The sequence below is a fragment of the Oryza brachyantha genome, chromosome 9, assembly GCF_000231095.2.
Source record: "Oryza brachyantha chromosome 9, ObraRS2, whole genome shotgun sequence".
Lineage (NCBI taxonomy): Eukaryota > Viridiplantae > Streptophyta > Magnoliopsida > Poales > Poaceae > Oryza > Oryza brachyantha.
Genome location: NC_023171.2, coordinates 13,232,697 through 13,250,363, shown reverse-complemented (window position 1 = coordinate 13,250,363; position 17,667 = coordinate 13,232,697). Strand labels below are relative to the sequence as shown.

At 42.1% G+C, this 17,667-nt stretch overlaps 2 protein-coding genes across 2 annotated transcripts; one reads left to right on the top strand and one right to left on the bottom strand.

The window, feature by feature from the left end:
• Window positions 1-2,648: 2,648 nt before the first annotated feature.
• LOC102711179 (acyl-coenzyme A thioesterase 9, mitochondrial) lies at window positions 2,649-5,683 on the top strand. Its single transcript, XM_006660786.3, has 5 exons — window positions 2,649-3,288; window positions 4,062-4,239; window positions 4,359-4,846; window positions 5,078-5,206; window positions 5,333-5,683. The coding sequence occupies exons 1-5, from the start codon at window positions 2,704-2,706 to the stop codon at window positions 5,474-5,476; spliced, it is 1,524 nt and encodes a 507-aa protein (XP_006660849.1). The 5' UTR covers window positions 2,649-2,703; the 3' UTR covers window positions 5,477-5,683.
• A 617-nt stretch (window positions 5,684-6,300) lies between these two features.
• On the bottom strand, window positions 6,301-9,338 carry LOC102701658 (formin-like protein 15). Its single transcript, XM_040527466.1, has 4 exons — window positions 8,242-9,338; window positions 7,949-8,148; window positions 7,593-7,837; window positions 6,301-7,386 (listed from the first exon to the last, which is right to left on the bottom strand). The coding sequence occupies exons 1-4, from the start codon at window positions 9,336-9,338 to the stop codon at window positions 6,598-6,600; spliced, it is 2,331 nt and encodes a 776-aa protein (XP_040383400.1). The 3' UTR covers window positions 6,301-6,597.
• Window positions 9,339-17,667: the final 8,329 nt, after the last annotated feature.

The window sequence follows — 17,667 nt, the reverse complement described above, 5'->3', positions numbered from 1 at the left end:
TGAAAACAACTTAAAATCAACTCTTGGTATTTATTAAATCAAATTTTGGTGTACTAAATCAAATTTTGGTGTAAGATGGTAGATAAAAAGGAAGCGGTGTAATAAAAAAAACTTTGTTACTCGGTGGCCAATCCTCATGCTATCATCACCTATGTCTCCGGCGGTGGCAAGTTGTCTCGACCTGATCTTCTCATTGCCGCTAGGCCTGAGCACAAACAGACCGAACTGAATAACCGAATAGATCAAGATCGGGACCAAGAACGAGACTGAAAAGACTGAGATTGAGAAATTCGGTTCTGGTCAAAGGTGAAAGATCGAAAAATTCGGTCCGGTCTTTGGATACATGTCTTGGGTAACCGAAATACCTAAACAGACCGAATTCCGCCACCTCCTCCCGCCTCCTCCCGCCGGCCTCCGGGTAACCGAAATTTCGGGCACTTCGGTCAGGACCGAGACCGAGATCAAACAAGACCGAGACCGAATTTCTCAGTCTCGTGTTTTTTTCAAGACAGATTGAGCCTGAGTTCTGAAAGACCGAATTTTCTCAGAAGACTCAAGAACGAGACCGAATCAAAGACCGAATGCTCAAGTCTAATTGCCGCCATCCTCTCTTCTCTCAATGAGTCTCCCGTGACTTCTATCATATGACATGTGTCACTGATACATACTCGTATAACATGAAATCCACGTAGCAGTTACTTAAAATGAAATAACAGTGAGAGAAGGCTCTCCCATTTGTTACGAAATAGCATTTGTTCTATTTTTGAGAAGGTAGAGTAAGATATCATTGTTTTTTATATAAAATTTTGTAGTATCTAAAATATTAAGAGGTACCAATTTTATATAAAAAATAGACCTAGTAAAAATATTAAAATTACTCAAACTGAAATGACATTTTCTTTTTACTGCCGGCGGAACGTACGTGTCGTGTGGCGTCGCGTCGCTAGCTGGAGCCGCAATCAAGGAGAGATGGATCGAGAGACCGTCGCGTGTCGACCGCGGCGCCGCCGCTTGGGTTTATTATCCCCAATCGTTTTTTTTTCTTTTTCTGTTTGTTGGCTCCGATCCTATCCTGATTCTATCAACGTTGCACGACGACGTGCGTGCTAGTAGGAGGGCGTTCGATATGGACACGGAAAGTGACGATGGTCTGTGTGTTCAAACTGGTTTAAGGCCACTTAAATACTCCTTCGTCTATAGACGTTTCACGTCATTGACTTTTTTTAAAAAACATACCTAATTATTAATTATTTTATATCATTTTATTTATTATTAAATATATTTTATGTATATATAGCTTTATATATTTTACAAAATAATTTAAACAAGATAAATAGTTAAACATGTATAAAAAAATTAACGGTATAAAACATTTGGGACGGAGGGAGTATATTGTACGTCGCTGTAGAAGCAATGCGCCTGTCGTCCTGACGCCTCTGAAAAACGCATAAGGCCTCGTTAGGTTTGTAAATTTTTTTCAAAAACAAGACACACATTTAAAGTATTAAATATAGTCTAATTAATTATAAAGTAAATTATAGATTCTGCCAAGAAGCTGAGATGAATCTTTTGAGTCTAATTAATCCGTCATTATCACATGTAGGTTACTAGAGCATTTATGACTAATTACGTACTAATTAGGCTCAAAAGATTTGTCTCACGATTTCCCCATAACTATATAATTAGTTTAATGTTCATATATATTTAATACTCTATTTAGGTGTCCAAAAATACAATGGGGTGTTTGTTGAAAAACATTTTTGGAACCAACAGGGCCTAAGAACATCTCTAAAAGGTGTCTAAAAATATAAAAATATAGTCCAAAAATTCTGAATTGGGGATTGGCCAATAATTTTTGGGTTCACAAAACATCCTTTTCTCCGAGAGATTCTAAAAAATAGTCCCAAAAACTTTAAATACGCCAACTCATCGTTGTGGATCTTTGCAACAACCATTCTAGAACATATGCACAAGTCAAACATAACAATAATAATAACTTATTTACAATTTAGAAAATATATATTACATCCAAGGATAAGATTAGAACATAAATTGGTCAATGTTCAAAAATATAATTTTAACTTGAGGCACATCACATGAGATACCATCGGAAGAGAATGTTGGACAATTTTGGAGGGGGAGGGGAGGGGCGGCAGTGGATCTGTGGATGGAGGGAAATATGTGGATCTACTTTAGCACAGACACGAAGGAAAAATGACGCTAGTAAAAAAAATAATGTGAATAGTGAGATTGGGAACCCCAGTAGAAGGCCAAAATTTGGCTCAAAAATCACCGGTGCTTGAGGATGCTAAAAGTTTAGGAGTTTTTTTTGACATCTGTTGGAGTGTGTTTTTAGCCTCTAATACTACTATTTAATTTTTGAGATTCATATTAGCCTCTTGTCGAACGAAGATGTTCACAGATAAACTCTGTGGCCCGCCGGCATGGTGGGTGGGTCCGAGTTCTCTCCTCGCACTTCCGCATCCAAAGGCATCAACCGTATGGTCCGAGAGCAATACGGCCCAGCCCACCTACGATGATGGGCTGTAATTGAAGCCCATAAAAATTGGGCCCGGTCAAACGCACGGCGAGGAAAATGTGGCCGCCACCCCGCATCTACCACTCGTCTTCCCGGAGCTCCCGACTCCCACATGGCCGGAGCCTCCTCTGCCGCCGCCGTATTTACGCCCAACTGATTGGACCATGGTTGCGACCGCGACGGCGCTCGTGCTCTCCAGAAGCCTCCTCCGTCGCTCCGCCACCTCCTCATCTAGAAGCCCCCTCGGCCTCGAACTCTCCGCCCGAAGAGCCACGCGCCCGTTCTCCCTTTCGCAATCCAGGGCCGCGTCCACCACCACCGGAGATCCGCCGCCGCAGACGCCGACAAACTCGTCCATGGATTCGCCGATCAAGGTGGTGTCCCACCACTTCGGCGGGAGTGGGGGTGAGGGCGGGGGCGCGATCGACGCGGGGAGGTCGGCGAGGAAGCCGCTGAGCCTGTGGCCAGGGATGTACCACTCGCCGGTGACCAACGCGCTGTGGGAGGCGCGGTCCAGCATCTTCGAGCGGATGATCGACGCCGGCGCCGGGGGGCAGAGGCAGGAGCAGCAGCAGCCGCCGCAGACGGAGCTGCTCACCAAGACGCCCACGCAGAGCCGCACCAGCATCGTGTACAAGTTCGCCACCGACGACATCCTCCGGGAGCAGTACCGGGACCCGTGGAACCAGGTGCGCATCGGCAAGCTGCTCGAGGACCTCGACGCCCTCGCCGGCACCATCGCCGTCAAGGTATCGCGATATCCTTCTACTCGATCTCTGTTGTGTGAATCGTATCCGTGTCAAACAACTCTGTTCGTTGCCCAAAAGAAATTGTTCTCTATTTTAGCATGGAATTAGCAATTGCTAGTTGTGAATTAGCCAGAGAGAGTTGTGACAAGGCCACAAGGGGCTTTTCAATTGTCCTGTTCATAAGTACTACCTCCATTTTATAACTTTTTCTAGTATTGTTCTAGATTCATAGAATCTAGACACACATATATATATATACACACACACATTAATATATACTCAATCTAGGCATAACCAAAACATCTTATAATATGGAACTGATGGAGTATGTTTTTTAGCCCCCCGAGAAACGTCGAAATCATCCTTAACTTTTTGCCTGTGACTGATAATGCTCTTAATGTTGAGGGAGTAATAGCCGAACTATGATTTCTCCCAATTCCTAATGTTGTAGAGTATTTGGTGCCAGCCTTAAGTTTCACTAGGTAGCGAATAGCAGTGAAATAAAGTTGGTACTATACTGATAGTGGTGCTGGTCTACCTGAAGCATCTCTCATCTGCTAATTGCTCAGCTAGCCCTATGCCTTATTGCAAACATCCATTTCATACATTCAATTGCCCAAAAGAATAAAAGAAAAAAAAATTATGACTGTGGATGATAGAATTGTAGCCCTTTTCTTCATTTTGAGTTTTTCCTGGTATATTGAGGAAGCATCCTTTTCTTTACTAGTAGTTGGCATCTTTGTGAAAAATCTTATTTGTGATTTGGAATGCAGCACTGTTCTGATGAAGATAGCACAACAAGGCCCCTTTTGCTGGTGACTGCTTCTGTGGATAAGATGGAGCTGAAGAAGCCAATTCGTGTGGACACTGATCTGAAGATAGCTGGGGCTGTTACTTATGTTGGTCGTTCTTCGATTGATATACAAATTGAAGTGACTCAAGTTGATCAAGGTAGTTTTGGTAAAGCAATATTGCTGGTTTATTTATTTGCATTATTGTTATACACCATAGTAGAATTTATTCTCTTCTATTTTAATTGATTTATTTTAAACATGGTTATCTTGCAACAGGTAGTGATATGCATTCAGATCTAATCGCTCTAACGGCTAACTTCACATTTGTTGCTCGAGATTCTATGACTGGAAAGTCTGCTCCAGTGAACCGCCTTTCACCAGAAACTGAAAAGGAGAAGCAATTATTCGGAGAGAGAGAAGCACGGGACAAGCTGAGAAAAAGAAAGAGAGAAGAACAGAAGGGGGGGCTTGAAAATGGGATACATAAGCTTCATGTTGAGTCTGAGCGACTAAACTCTTTACTAGCAGAGGGCCGGGTTTTCTCTGATTTGCCTGCTTTAGCTGATAGAGATAGCATCTTGCTGAAGGATACTCGCCTGGAGAACTCTCTTATCTGCCAGCCTCAACAACGGAACTTGCATGGACGAATATTTGGAGGTTTCTTGATGCACCGAGCATTTGAGCTTGCCTTCTCAACTGCATACGCCTTTGTTGGGCAAAAACCTTGTTTTCTTGAAGTCGATCATGTGGACTTCTTGAAACCAGTAAGTGGCTAGCATATTCTTTTTGATAGTTCTGTGTAATTTAGCCCTATCTAGAATCAATTGAGTCACCAGTTTATAGTTAACTTGCATCATGAATTATTTCCTTGTCTAATTTTAACCTCGAATTGACATTAAGATGCCTTGCATTATCCACCTTCTATCAGGTCAATCTATGAATTAAGATTTCCTATGGATGACAAGAATAACCTTGTCACTATTGTGCTTGCACAGGTGGATGTAGGAGACTTTCTTCGATTCAAATCATGTGTCTTGTATACCCAGCTTGACAATCCAGAGCAGCCTCTTGTCAATGTTGAAGTTGTTGCTCATGTAACAAGGCCTGAGCTCCGGAAAAGTGAGGTATATCCATTACTACTTTGATTGCATCAGTTATACGGTCATGACTGATGCCTCCTTTGGTCCCCTTAAATTCTTTACTGCAGTTTTCAGTGTACTGGTTTTGCTAACTATTGTATCTGCATACAGGTTTCCAACACATTCCACTTCACCTTCACTGTCTGCAGCGATGCATTGAAGAATGGATTGAAAATACGGCATGTTGTTCCCTCTACTGAAGAAGAGGCACGGCGCATATTAGAGCGCATGGATGCAGAGGGTTTGTTTGACTAGTCCTGCAGAACCGTTTGTTTCAGCAATATGTCATTTTTTATTTACTGATCACACCAGCTAATCGGAAAGGGAAATGTAAAGACTATTTAAATAACCGCAGAAAAGCAGCATGCTGGCAATATTTATAGCAGCAAAATGTTAGCCATATTACTTTGCCAATTCCTTTTGCAGACATTTGGGGGTATATAATAATATAAACCTCGAGACACAAAATGTGCTTTCCTGATTGCACCATACTCCTTTGTTCTCCAATTCGCTGAGTGCGTTATGTCGGCTTTGGTGTGTAATTTTCAATTGCTCATGCATCGTGCCTCGTCAAATGTTCTTTGTTATTGATGGCAGAGGCCGCAAAACACACATTCAGCTGGATGTCTTGTTTCCTGAATGATGCATGTATGGCTAGAAAGCAGTGTTCATTGCAGCATGCAGTGAAGGAGCTTTGACTGCTTAAGGCCAATGCTGTGAGGGTTTAATTAAGTGAAATATCTGTCAAAAGGGGATAAAAGTGCATCGGGGCATTCCTAACCCAATGACTAGGATAATATCCATAGTATTAAATAAGTTGTCACATAGGATGAAAAATGATGTGACAAGTGAATAAATGAGGAAAGAGAATGAAACCATGTCTTGCATGAGACATGGTTTTGACACAACATCCAAAATATCATGTGAGATAAGTAGCATTAAATTTAAGTGTGAAATAGTGGTGTTTGCATTGAAAGAGTAGTGTCTAGTACTAGTTTCTTGATGATAGAAAGTTAAGAAACTATATAGTGTTGTGGATTGGGAATACCCTCATCTGTCAGACCTTGAAAGCGGATTACAAATGGGGGTCTATTGCTAGCTGGTACTTTACTTTTATCATGAGACTCAAGCATTCAGCTTCAGCATGATCACAAAAGCTACTGTCTAGTGATTCTTAGCATGCTGAATCATGTACAATGCCACTTTCACCTTTGGTAGGCCATTGGCTGGATGATGCTTAGCATGCTGAATCATGTAGTAGTACATATATAGACTTTGATCTACACTTATCTGCTACAGTTACAAAATACTTATATGATTCTAAGTGCTAGCCTGCATTGCTTTTTCTTCAGACAATATCATGCAGGTTCCAACGGCTAGGACGATGAGCTCTCCTCCTCGGAGCTACTGGGTTGAACTGCGTTGAACCTTGCAAGAACAGGTGCATTCTCCAGCCGTCGCGAAGAACCGATTGCCGTCCTTTCATTCATCCTGCCCACATCCTTGCAGACATGATCAAGAACGGTGAGGAAGTCCCGTACCACCATGAAGATCCTCAGAGGGTGGCCTTCCTCCTTCGCCGAGTCGCCATGGAAGAACTCGGTCGTCTCCCTGACGAGGGAGAGGGCAAGGCTCTCCTGAGCCTGCACTGCAGTGATCTCAGCTTCAGCCTTCTGCAGGAACTCACCAATGGAGGCCCGGAATCTCTTGCAGCGATCATCAGAACCCAGCTGTTGGTTCAGCTGCAGGGCCTCGCTGATCTTGCAAACACCAGCGGAGAGCTTGGCAACGCAGCTGGCCAGCGTGTCGGAGTCCATCCCAGCTGCCTTCTTGACATTGCTGAGCTCGCCGCCAAGGCTAGCGACAATTCTGAGGCCAACCTTCTTGCACTGGAAACCATCTGCAATGGCACTCCCCTGGTTGGATGTTTGGCCAGTGGCCAAGATGCTGGCGCCTTCAGACTTGATAATCTCTTCAACGACAAAGTGCAGAAGGGTTGTCTTGCCATCTGCCCCCTTTACATCGACTAACTTGAGGAGGGCGTCAAGCTTGAAGGCGCTTGCATTCCCTCGGTTGGTGCCGGTGTTCATGCGGTTACCAGTCTTCAGCACTGCATCTAAGATCTTGTGAAACAACCTGCTGCCCCTTAGCTCTTCACATGCTGCCTGCAACGGCAATGAACATTAACAGCCTTTCCGGAATTCATAAGGCTGTCAATAAATTGCTCTTTACCCTGTTCCTATTAACTGTAGGAACATGGAACTCGGCAAAATCGGACCTTTTTTAATTCGATTCAGAGCATATTGGTACTTATATTTCATTGGAAACAACTAATGGAAACTGCTAGGACAAGGTAGGACATCACTATTACCTCAAGAGTTTTGAAGGAGGTCTTGAGGTAGTCGACCTCTGGATCAAAGTTAGCGATGTAGAGCATTGCTTCGATCCTCTTGAATGCAAAAGGTATCGCAAGCACTGCCTTGAGGAAACTTTCGGCTGGGCCGAGCTTAGATACAGCATCCTCCCTGAATTCCTTCAGCTTGATCTCTTCATCTGTGCTAGGAGCCATCTTTAGAAGTGTCTCCAGCAGCTCAGTTCCAAGGCTCTCTGCTTGTCCTGCTCCCAACAATGGCAAATGTTCAGAAGCTGGATGATCAGAGCAAGCATTCCTTCTCTGAATGCAGGGTTAAAAGTTGTAAAGATTATCATTGGAATATCCCAGCTCACCATCCAGGAGAGCCTTGCACACTTCTTCCTTTGTCGCGTCGAGCGCTCTCAGCATGATCGCGATGTTCTGCGACTTCTTTGGGTCCAGCACCTTGTTCTCCTGATTGGGGCAAGCTGCATTTGCATCCCTGACTCCATTCTTGGATGCTCTCCTGGTCGAGTTGGAGACGAACAGCGTCTCGATCATCTCTTCGTTCACTCTGTAATCACAGCACAGAACCAAAAAGATTTCAGCTTCAGTATCAGAGCTTAGTGATCAATCAGTATGGAGTGAGATCCAGTGGGGGGCTCACCGGAATGAGCTCGCCTTGAGCTGGTCCCACACCGTCGGCCGGCCGGAGCTCGCCCGCACCTTGTCCCAGTGCAGCGGCTTCAGCTTTGGCCGGGCAGCCGCGTCGGCGGCGCCCTTCTCTTCCGGCGGCGCGCGCGCCGGCGACTCCTCCGGGTGGACTGCCCCGGCCGAGGCCCTGATCACCGTCGGCGCGGTGCGCTCGGAGTGCCGGCGCGGTAGCCAGCCGCTGCCGTTGCCGGCTCGCGGCAATGGCGGTGGCGGCGCCGGAGGCGCTGCTTGTGCGGTGTTGTTGTCTGTCCTCGGTGGCATGGGCGGCGGCGGAGGAGGAGGTGGTGGCGGCGGTGGAGGTGGACCACTCTGTGGCGGCGGCGACGGCGGCGCTCGCCTGTCTTCTTCTCCGGCTTCAAGAAAGGTTTTCGAAGTCGATGGCATGCTCATCGTTGTCTGCTGGAACTGCCTGGGTAGAGGCGGCATCGGCCGGAGCTCCGGCGAGCTGGCGCTGGAGACCGTGGCAGTCGACCCCCGGCCATGGTGGTCGCCGTCGTAGAGCGTGGAGTTGCCCGGGGAAAGCAGCACGGTCTTGGTATGCACCGGGGGTTCTTCGTTCGGGCGGCGGCGGCGGTGGCGCGCGAGGAGGTAGACGAGAGCCGCGGCTAGCACGGCGGCGAGGACGGCGGCGACCGGGAGGAGGACGGTGAGGAGGCGGTGCGACGACAGGAAGGAGCGGAGCGGCGCGGAGTGGTAGATGGGCATAGCCATGTAGGAGATGTTCGCCGGCGCCGTGGGGTGCGGCGAGGACGAAGACGCGTCCCCGGCTGCGCCTGCATCCGTAGCACCACCACCACCACCACCGCCACCATCTCCGGCACCGGCGCCGGCGGGGGCGGGCGTGGTCACCGGCGGCGCGGAGTCAGGCAAGAACGGGAAGAACGGCGCCGGCGGCGGCGGCGGCAGCGCAGGCGTGTTCTCCAGAGGGAACAGCGGCTCGTGCAGCTCCCTCCTGCTGCTCCACCGCCGGTAATGGCGGCCGCCATGCCGATCCTGATAGCAGCAAGCGGCGCGCAGGAGGAGCAGCACGAGCAGCAACCGCGCGAGCATGTTGGCGCCGCGCACAAGAAACGGCAACATCCCAACGGTCAGTGACAGTCACAGCACGTCTCAGCAAAGCTGCTTGCTGCTGCTCTCCCCCCGTTCCCCCTCAACCTCTCGTCGCCCCCAACACCCAAGCAAAGCAACGCGAGGAAGACGAAAGGAGAGAGAGAGAGAGTGGTGTGCAGTGCAGCTACTGCTAGTCCATTCCAGCTAGCTAGAGCAGGAGGTGGAAGAAGCGGGAGGGAGGCATGGGGAGTGGTGTGCGAGGTGCCATGGAGCGGAGTGGAGGTGATGGGAATGTGTGCTTTGGATTCTTGCGACCTTTTCTCTATGACATGGAAATGATGGCGCCGTGCATTTTGCCTTTGCTCCTCCTCCTCCTGCCCATGGAGATGGAGCTCACTGGCTCACACGCCACAATAGCAGTATGTGAGAGCACCCAACGGCTAACGTAAATTTGGTTATTTATATGATCATCTAAAATCCTTCATATCTTTTTTACTCCAGCATCATCTATACATGACATCCTCTATATCTATTTGGAGAATTAGGGAGAGAACATCTAAATATAGATATTCTCTCTTCAAATATAGATGATATCTAAAAATAGATGATGAGGTAGATGTTCTGCTAAAACTTAACTTTTACTCTTCATCCTCTATTTAACTTTTACTCTTCATCCTCTATTTCTAAGATGGAGGATAAGATGAATGAGTTGTTGGGATGCTTTGACCAAATAGCTGTTGGGAATAATACCATATCGACTATTAATAAACTCAAAATATTCATACTACCATATCGACTATTAATAAAAATATATTTTTTCTACTCATTTGTACTTATAGTAGAACTTAATATCAACTGTTGAGATCTTCATATTGACAACAGTATTAATTAATATATGTTCTGCAATGCTCTCTGTTAGTAATAGGACTAATATAGAAAATTTATTTTTCTAATTCAATCGATTGAATCTGTTTATAATTATTATAACAACTACTGTTATAGAATATTTTTTATAAAACTTTAAATCAATAGTCAAAATTCTTATATTAACGATAGAGAATATAGTAGTCAACATTAGAATACTACCGATAAAAAGTACTTCTTCAACTTAAGTTCTATTCACGGAGTCTTCCAAAATCTATACTAAACGTTATAGATTAAAAAAAAATCATTTGACCATACGTCTTATTAAAAAATTTATTAAAAAATTTTAAAAAAACTAATCGTACGTAAAGTACTATTTATATTTTATCATATAATAACAATAAAAAAATTCTAATAAGATGAAGTGCCAAAAATTCTATCAAAAACTTATAAATTTATTTATTTTGAGACCGAGGTTGCATAAGCTAGGTACAAATTTACAGTTGTACTAAGATTTACTGCCTCCATCCCCGAATGGGTTTTTTTACTATTCACCGTTCATCTTATTTTAAAAAGTTTTATGATTAGTACTTTTACTGTTATTAGATAATGAAACATCACTAATAGTTTGTGTGTGACTATTTTTTTTTTAAAAAAACAAGTTCTACGTATAATACGAACGGCCAAAACATTAGACACGAAAAAATCATAAATATAATTGAATTGCGATGGGTAGTAGAAAATAAATTAAAAGTAAAAAAGAGAACCCTAGCTTTATCAAAATTTTGAAAGTTGGCCATCAATTAGTTGTTTCTCGTAAACTTAACCTTCCAAACAGGGTAGCACCTTACATTATTTTGTCACGTACAATCAAGTTCCACTATTTGTCATGAAAACGAGTTTAACCTTTTGTCAATCGCATGACGAATTCCATTTGGAAATGATCAGTTCGCACAGAAAAGAAAAGGAATTTACACCATCTAATGAACGAGCTGACATTGTTGTATGATCCCGGGCAGCTGCTTTATACTTACAAACCTAAACTTTGGGTACTTGAGCAACATTTCAGCCGCATTAACAGAAAAGAGACAGTAAATGTGCAGTACATGTGTTACCAGTTCATCACCACCTCAATGTTTGTTTGCTTAGCCCTGTTTGGTTCTTAAAATTTTTTTCTCACACATCACGTCGAATCTAATTACACAGTTAGAGAAAAAATCACGAGATAAATCTTTTGAGTCTAATTAGTCCATGATTAGTCATAAGTGCTACAATAACCTATTTTGCTAATAATAGATTAATTAGGCTTAAAAGATTCGTCTCGAGGTTTCCAATCGAGCTACAAAATTCGTTTTCTTATTCGTGTTTAAAAATCACTTCCGATATCCGATCAAACATCTAATATGACATCAAAAATTTTGTTTCACGAACTAAGACCCCATTTGATTCAAAAGAAATTCATAGAAATTTTAGAGGATTTCATTCTTATATGAATTTTTCCTACAAAGCCATTTGAATTAAAGAAATAAACCCTATGAAATCCTATAAAATTCCTATGTAATGTATCTTCCCATATAAGTTTTAGAGTAAATTTTACAAGAGGTGGAGTCTTATGGAAAAAAAATCTTTTGAATCTTTAGCTCTTCTCAGATTCATGTGTTTTTCCTATAGTCCAATTAAACAATTATTTCTATATTTTTTCTATATTAGAATATTGTGTTTTTCTTATTTTTTTTCATTTCTATGCTGAGAGGCCCTAAAAAGTGCCCGGCCACTGTTACCCTGTTCATGCCGACATCAATACATCATGCTACTACTACATAGGATGTTGCCCAGAAGAAGCAGGCTAATCTATAGATTATCACTGACGACCTCGAACACGAGCAGAAACATGGTTGCGTGTCAGCAGCAACAGTGCCAGTCACCTGTCACCGTCTCCGGCCAATTCCATGTGTTCGAGATGCATGCATGCTGCTGCTGCTTGTACTCCACGCACGAGGCTTTGTGTTCTGGTCATTAAATATATACTCTCATCACTCCAAAACTGTGATTAACAGTAGATAATCTTCTTTCTCTGAGACTGGATTAACGACAAGCTTAAACTACCAGTAGTACTCCCAAATCAAGACAGAAACAGAAGATCACTACAGAAACCTCTCTCTAGCATGGCTCTACTCCATCTCTTATAAACAATGCTGCATATATTTTTTTTACCTCATATACTTTATTTAGTAAAGAAGATTGCATTGTCACGAATAGTCTCATAGTCTCTGACACCGAGAATTGAACCGTATGCACCAATAATTTTACAAAGATGTTCCTTCAAGATAGCCAAATTAACATGACCTTAGGGCTTTTTTGCACCAAGGGATTTTAGAGGATAAAAAAGCAATCAGTATATGTCACTTTATATTAGCTTATGTTGATATGAAATAATTTTAGAGGTAGTTAGCTTTCCTAACCTTGATCTTGGTATTATAGAAAACTATTACTCCCTCCGTCTTTATTTACTTGTCACTCTGTTGATCGTTCCTATTTCAACTTTGACTATTAATAACAATTAAACGATCAGTTAATTGCTAGTGAAAATTATACTGTTGTATATTTATACGTCATACATCACAAATAGAATATATTTTTCGATATACATAATTTTTTTTAAAATACGAATGGTCAAAGCTAAAAAAAAGTAGTAACTGGTGTAAACCGGAGGGAGTATTAGAAAATGAGGAGGAGGAAAGAGAGAGACAGCAATGGAGCTTGTCATTTTTTACCAACGTTCGGCGACACAGTATTGATGGGGCCACCACCACCACAAGTCTCTCACGAGTGGGCGGTGGAGCCCACTCTTCTTCTTGCCACCGGGCGATGAGAATTCATGAGATGATGAACGAAGAGCCCTTCTTCTTCCTCCTCCTGTTGCTGTTGGCATGTTTTGTTTACAACAGCAAAGCATGCAGCAGCTTTAAATGTGTCGCCAGAAAACACGCAGTGCTTGACACTTTGGTGATATTTAAATTGAGAAAATTTTTGGTTGGAGTGTCACGTTAAATGTTTGATCAAATATCGAAAGGGGTTTTCGGACACGAATAAAAAAACGAATTTTTTGGCTAGCTTAGAAACCGCGAGACGAATCTTTTGAGCCTAATTAATCCGTCATTAGTACATGTTGGTTACTGTAGCACTTATGGTTAATCATGTACTAATTAGGCTCAAAAGATTCGTCCCAAGATTTCTTCCATAACTGTGCAATTAGTTTTTTTAGTTCATCTATGTTAATGTTTTATTTAGGTGTCTAAAAATTCGATGGGATATTTTTGGAAAAAATTTAGTAACTAAACAAGGCCTTTGACTACGTAGGCAAACGAGTGGGCCCACCCACACGTGCCAGGCTGCTATTCTACCTCAGTCTCGAAATAAGATTATTTTTCAGTATTTTGATCCGGCTTTTCATTTTATTTGAAATTTTTTATGATTAATATTTTTATTCTTACTATATGATAAAATATGAATAATACTTTATGCGTGACTAATTTTTTCCAGTTCTTATATAAATTTAAGTTAAACACGGAAAACGAAAAATAAAGCTATGTTATCATAGGATAGAGATAGTATACGGATGCTGTAGCAGCGTGTACTACTAATAGAAGTACAGGACTACAGGTGTAACATGTTCATCGTACACTGTAACTTGACAAAAATTCGGTCCTATGATAATCTCATGGTAATTAGGTGGTGTTTGAGATAGTTGACAAAGATTAGGTGGCGTTTGAGATAGTTTTTTACAGCACAGATCGGGCCTTGTACGAAAAATGGTTTAACGGCAAAAACTTTTGTTAGTGAGGTATCAGAGAAATGTTCTTTGCACTGCTTTTTTGTATAGTTAGTGACACCTAAAGAGGAGGCATGGTGCGTGAATCCCAAAGATACGAGAGAGGAGAAAAGGAGCACAAGAATTTCTGGTAGTTGCTCAAAAAGAGAAAGAAAACGATGATTCTGGCGCAGAAAAGAAGATCATTCTGGTTGACCAAATCACAAAGATTTTGTGAAAAGGCTCGTCAGTTCTTCTGACGTTGAGAAAATAATACTTCACCAGGATTCCGGCATCCCCAGATCATCTCGTCTCAAAGGAACTTAAATGCGAGCTAACCAATCACTTCTTTCTTTCTAAATTCTGATGAATTCTGATTTCTGAAGGCTACTTCAGCATCCCAATGGAACAAATGGAGTTCTGCAGGCAACGAGAGGAGTTCATGGCCCTGTGCGGCTGCTGCCTAAACCTGAAGAATGCTGCTGCTTTTGCTTTCCATGGCGTCAGTGCTCTCTCCTCTTCCTCCACCTCCTCGCCGGAGTTGGATTTCTTCGTGCCGGCGTTGCAGTGGCCGGCCACCGTCTGCCGGAGCTCCTCCGGCCCTTGCTGCTCCTCCAACGCTAGCTTGTTGCCGGTCAGTAGCTCAGCTCTCGACTCAGCACAGCTCCCTCAAACTCTTGCATAAACCTGAAGACTTCAGAAAAGATGTCCCTATACTTCAGCTCTCGACTCAGCACAATCTGTCTCTGCATGCAATTCTGCGGCTCTAATCCCATCGGATGATTCACAATTCGTAAGCTTTCCATACTTAAACTGCAAATTTCTTCAGATGTTCAGTGTTCCAACCATCTACCTGGTGTGCGGCAATCACCCACACTACACTTCGACAAGGCCAAGGGACTGGAACTTGGGAGCCATTGCCATCTTTTTTTCTTGATGTAGCTTCTTATGCCTAATCTCTGCAGTAATGACGCAATGTGTCGCCAATTCTGCAGTAAGTACCGGCCATCGCTTTGCACTGGGGATCAAGGGATCACATGAGGTAAAAACTGTCCAACTGACACTCAAAAGCAGCCTTGCTCATGTACTGTACCATTCTGCATTTTCTGCTAGTACTATCTGGCTATATGTAAATCTATGAGCTTACTCCTCCGTCTCAAAATAAACCAATTTTTTATTTTTTACTTATAATTTTTTATTCTTCGTTTTATTTAAATTTTTTTGTGATTGATATTTTTGTTTTTATGAGATGATAAATTATGAATAGTATTTTACGTGTGACTAATTTTTTTCTAATTTTTTAAAAATTTTTTAAATAAGATGCATGGTCAAACGTTGGACACGAAAACCGAAGAATTGTTTTTTTACATAGGGAGTACAAGATTCCATTCTCCAATGCATGCGTGTTAATCATGAACTGATTTGGTGGACCTCTGCACTGTAGTGGGGTAATCTGCACTGTCAATTCTTGAAAGAATCCACTGACCTCTGTCAGTCGCATTGTCTTTACCCGATTATTATCTGAACACTTTGATGTTGATAGCAGTGTGTGTTTTGTGTTTCAGAAAAGCACGCTCTTGCTCTCTGATTAAGGACGAGTACAGCTCCTGCTCCTTCTCTACGGCCTTGCTCAGCCTTGTACTTCAAATATTAATGCCATGTCACGGTAAGTAGCATTTTCCCTTGATGAACAGCGAAGTTAACACAAATGTTTTTCCTTTGATAGCTCGATGCATCATGCATGTCCTGCTGTTAATCTGAAGCTCATGTTCTTGCTAAGTATTACTTTGCTATGTACATCAGGTTATGCCGGCAAGCAATAGGTGTAGATGAGGGTAATGATGATCAGTACCCTGAAACTGATGTGGTCAGCACCATCAAGAGTTCCTTTAGAGCATCCCATCTGCTGCTTTGTGAAAAAGGCTTGCTCAAGGAGCTTGGGCTGTCACTCCGATTTTTTCTCTTCTACTTACGTTTATAAGCTAAATTTAAATTTTTAACTTTAAATTTGCATTATGAAAATTTTCACCTAAGTTTAGTTTCTAGCCCTTGCTGTTAGATCATCAAGAATATGTACATAAAAGTATTATTCCTAAGTTATTTTTTGTTTATAAATATATTGTTTGGTTAAAAAAGCTAACAATCACCCTTGTGATTCTCCAAGGATCTGAAGGTAGAACATTCTCTGAATCTCTGACAAGCTATTTTCAATCTCATATCTCCTTACCCTTACAACACCGCTCTAAAATATAAGTATTTTTAGATTATTTAGCAGATATTAAAATTAAGAAGAAAATACTAACACCCTCGTCTTTTTTTTATGCTTATGCTTACAAGCCAAAATTTAAAATTTTAACCTTAAATTTGTAACATTTTATTTTGGTTTATTTTTTAGCATTGATTTTTAGACCGCTAAGAATCCACATATAAAAGTTCTATTCACAAATTATTTTTCGACGTAAATATGACGTATTGCTTATTTCTAGAATTAGCCAAAAGATGAATATCTAAGGTGTCATTAAGAAATATATGTGAATAGGTGGGGGATAAAAACAAAGAATTTGAATGAGAAGTAATTATTACACATGCTTGTCAAGTTGTCATTCTATTTGAGTTGTAGTTGCCGGTAATTCATTTTTCTCCCCATCGACTCTCACTGTGTCATTAATTTGACTGTTCTTTTTTTTTGTTTAAAATTGAAGCTGTGTTATTTTGGAAACTTCAATGAAGATGTGTTGGGATTGACAAAGATTAGCCCGGCAATCATTCTCAGGGTTCGCAGCCAGCAACTCCATTCCTACGCATCTGGACGGTTGGGCAAGTTCAGGGAAATTTGCCCCAGAAACCGACATAAGCCACCACGAAACCCTGAATATTCTAACCAACTGCAAAGATAGGAGATCATGAATTGTACCTGTACTGAATCTATTATTTTTATTGGTTAGTGCGGTTGTTTCTGCCAAGAAATTGCAGGATTGGGAGTTTCCTGCCAGCAAGTAACATTACATGTTGCTTTCAGCAAAAAGATAACATTTTTGTTTTGTTTTTGCAAGGAAACAACGATCACAGGGTTTCTTGCCGCTGCTTCTATGCTGAGCATTTGCACAGTCAGCATTAGGCAGATCCTTGCTTTTTTATATACCATCAGTTCCATGTGCTTCATCCCAGCTGACATTGAGCTAACTTAGAGAATCAACATACTATAATCTTTTTCATCATGTTCTTTTTGTCACCTTTGTTGTTGATTATCTAAGTTGTAACCTCCCTTTTTATCTTATAAATAAAGTTTATCTGTGTTCCGTCGCTGGTCCCATGAATAATAATGATATAAGATTTTGTTGCAGCAAAGGTTGATTTTTTTCCCCCATTATATCATAGAGAAATGTATTGGTTGATCTGTCAAAGGCGACTGTGAAGAAAGCTTGATGCAAACCATGCGTGGAGCTGCGACTATTGTGTATTCAATTCTGGACGTTTTCATGTCTTCACGGAAGATGAATCCCATCGAGAGAAGACCAAACTTCACAGTGTTTTCGTCGAAGTAGCCCGTGCTAATTAGACCGTCCTAGTTATCGTACGTGTACGTGCTAAACAACATGTTTTCATGAAGGCAAAATTTGCTACAGGACATCGAAAAAACATGTAATTAGCCGG

Bases quoted from the DNA above. Each gene is read 5' to 3' on its own strand.
- LOC102711179 (XM_006660786.3), top strand. From the start codon at position 2,704: ATGGTTGCGACCGCGACGGCGCTCGTGCTCTCCAGAAGCCTCCTCCGT. The intron at 3,289-4,061 runs GTATCGCGATAT...TTTGGAATGCAG, and splicing joins CCGGCACCATCGCCGTCAAG to CACTGTTCTGATGAAGATAG. The intron at 4,847-5,077 runs GTAAGTGGCTAG...GTGCTTGCACAG, and splicing joins ATGTGGACTTCTTGAAACCA to GTGGATGTAGGAGACTTTCT.
- LOC102701658 (XM_040527466.1), bottom strand. From the start codon at position 9,338: ATGCTCGCGCGGTTGCTGCTCGTGCTGCTCCTCCTGCGCGCCGCTTGC. The intron at 8,149-8,241 runs GTGAGCCCCCCA...CTGTGATTACAG, and splicing joins CTCAAGGCGAGCTCATTCCG to AGTGAACGAAGAGATGATCG. The intron at 7,838-7,948 runs GTGAGCTGGGAT...TGTTGGGAGCAG, and splicing joins GTGCAAGGCTCTCCTGGATG to GACAAGCAGAGAGCCTTGGA.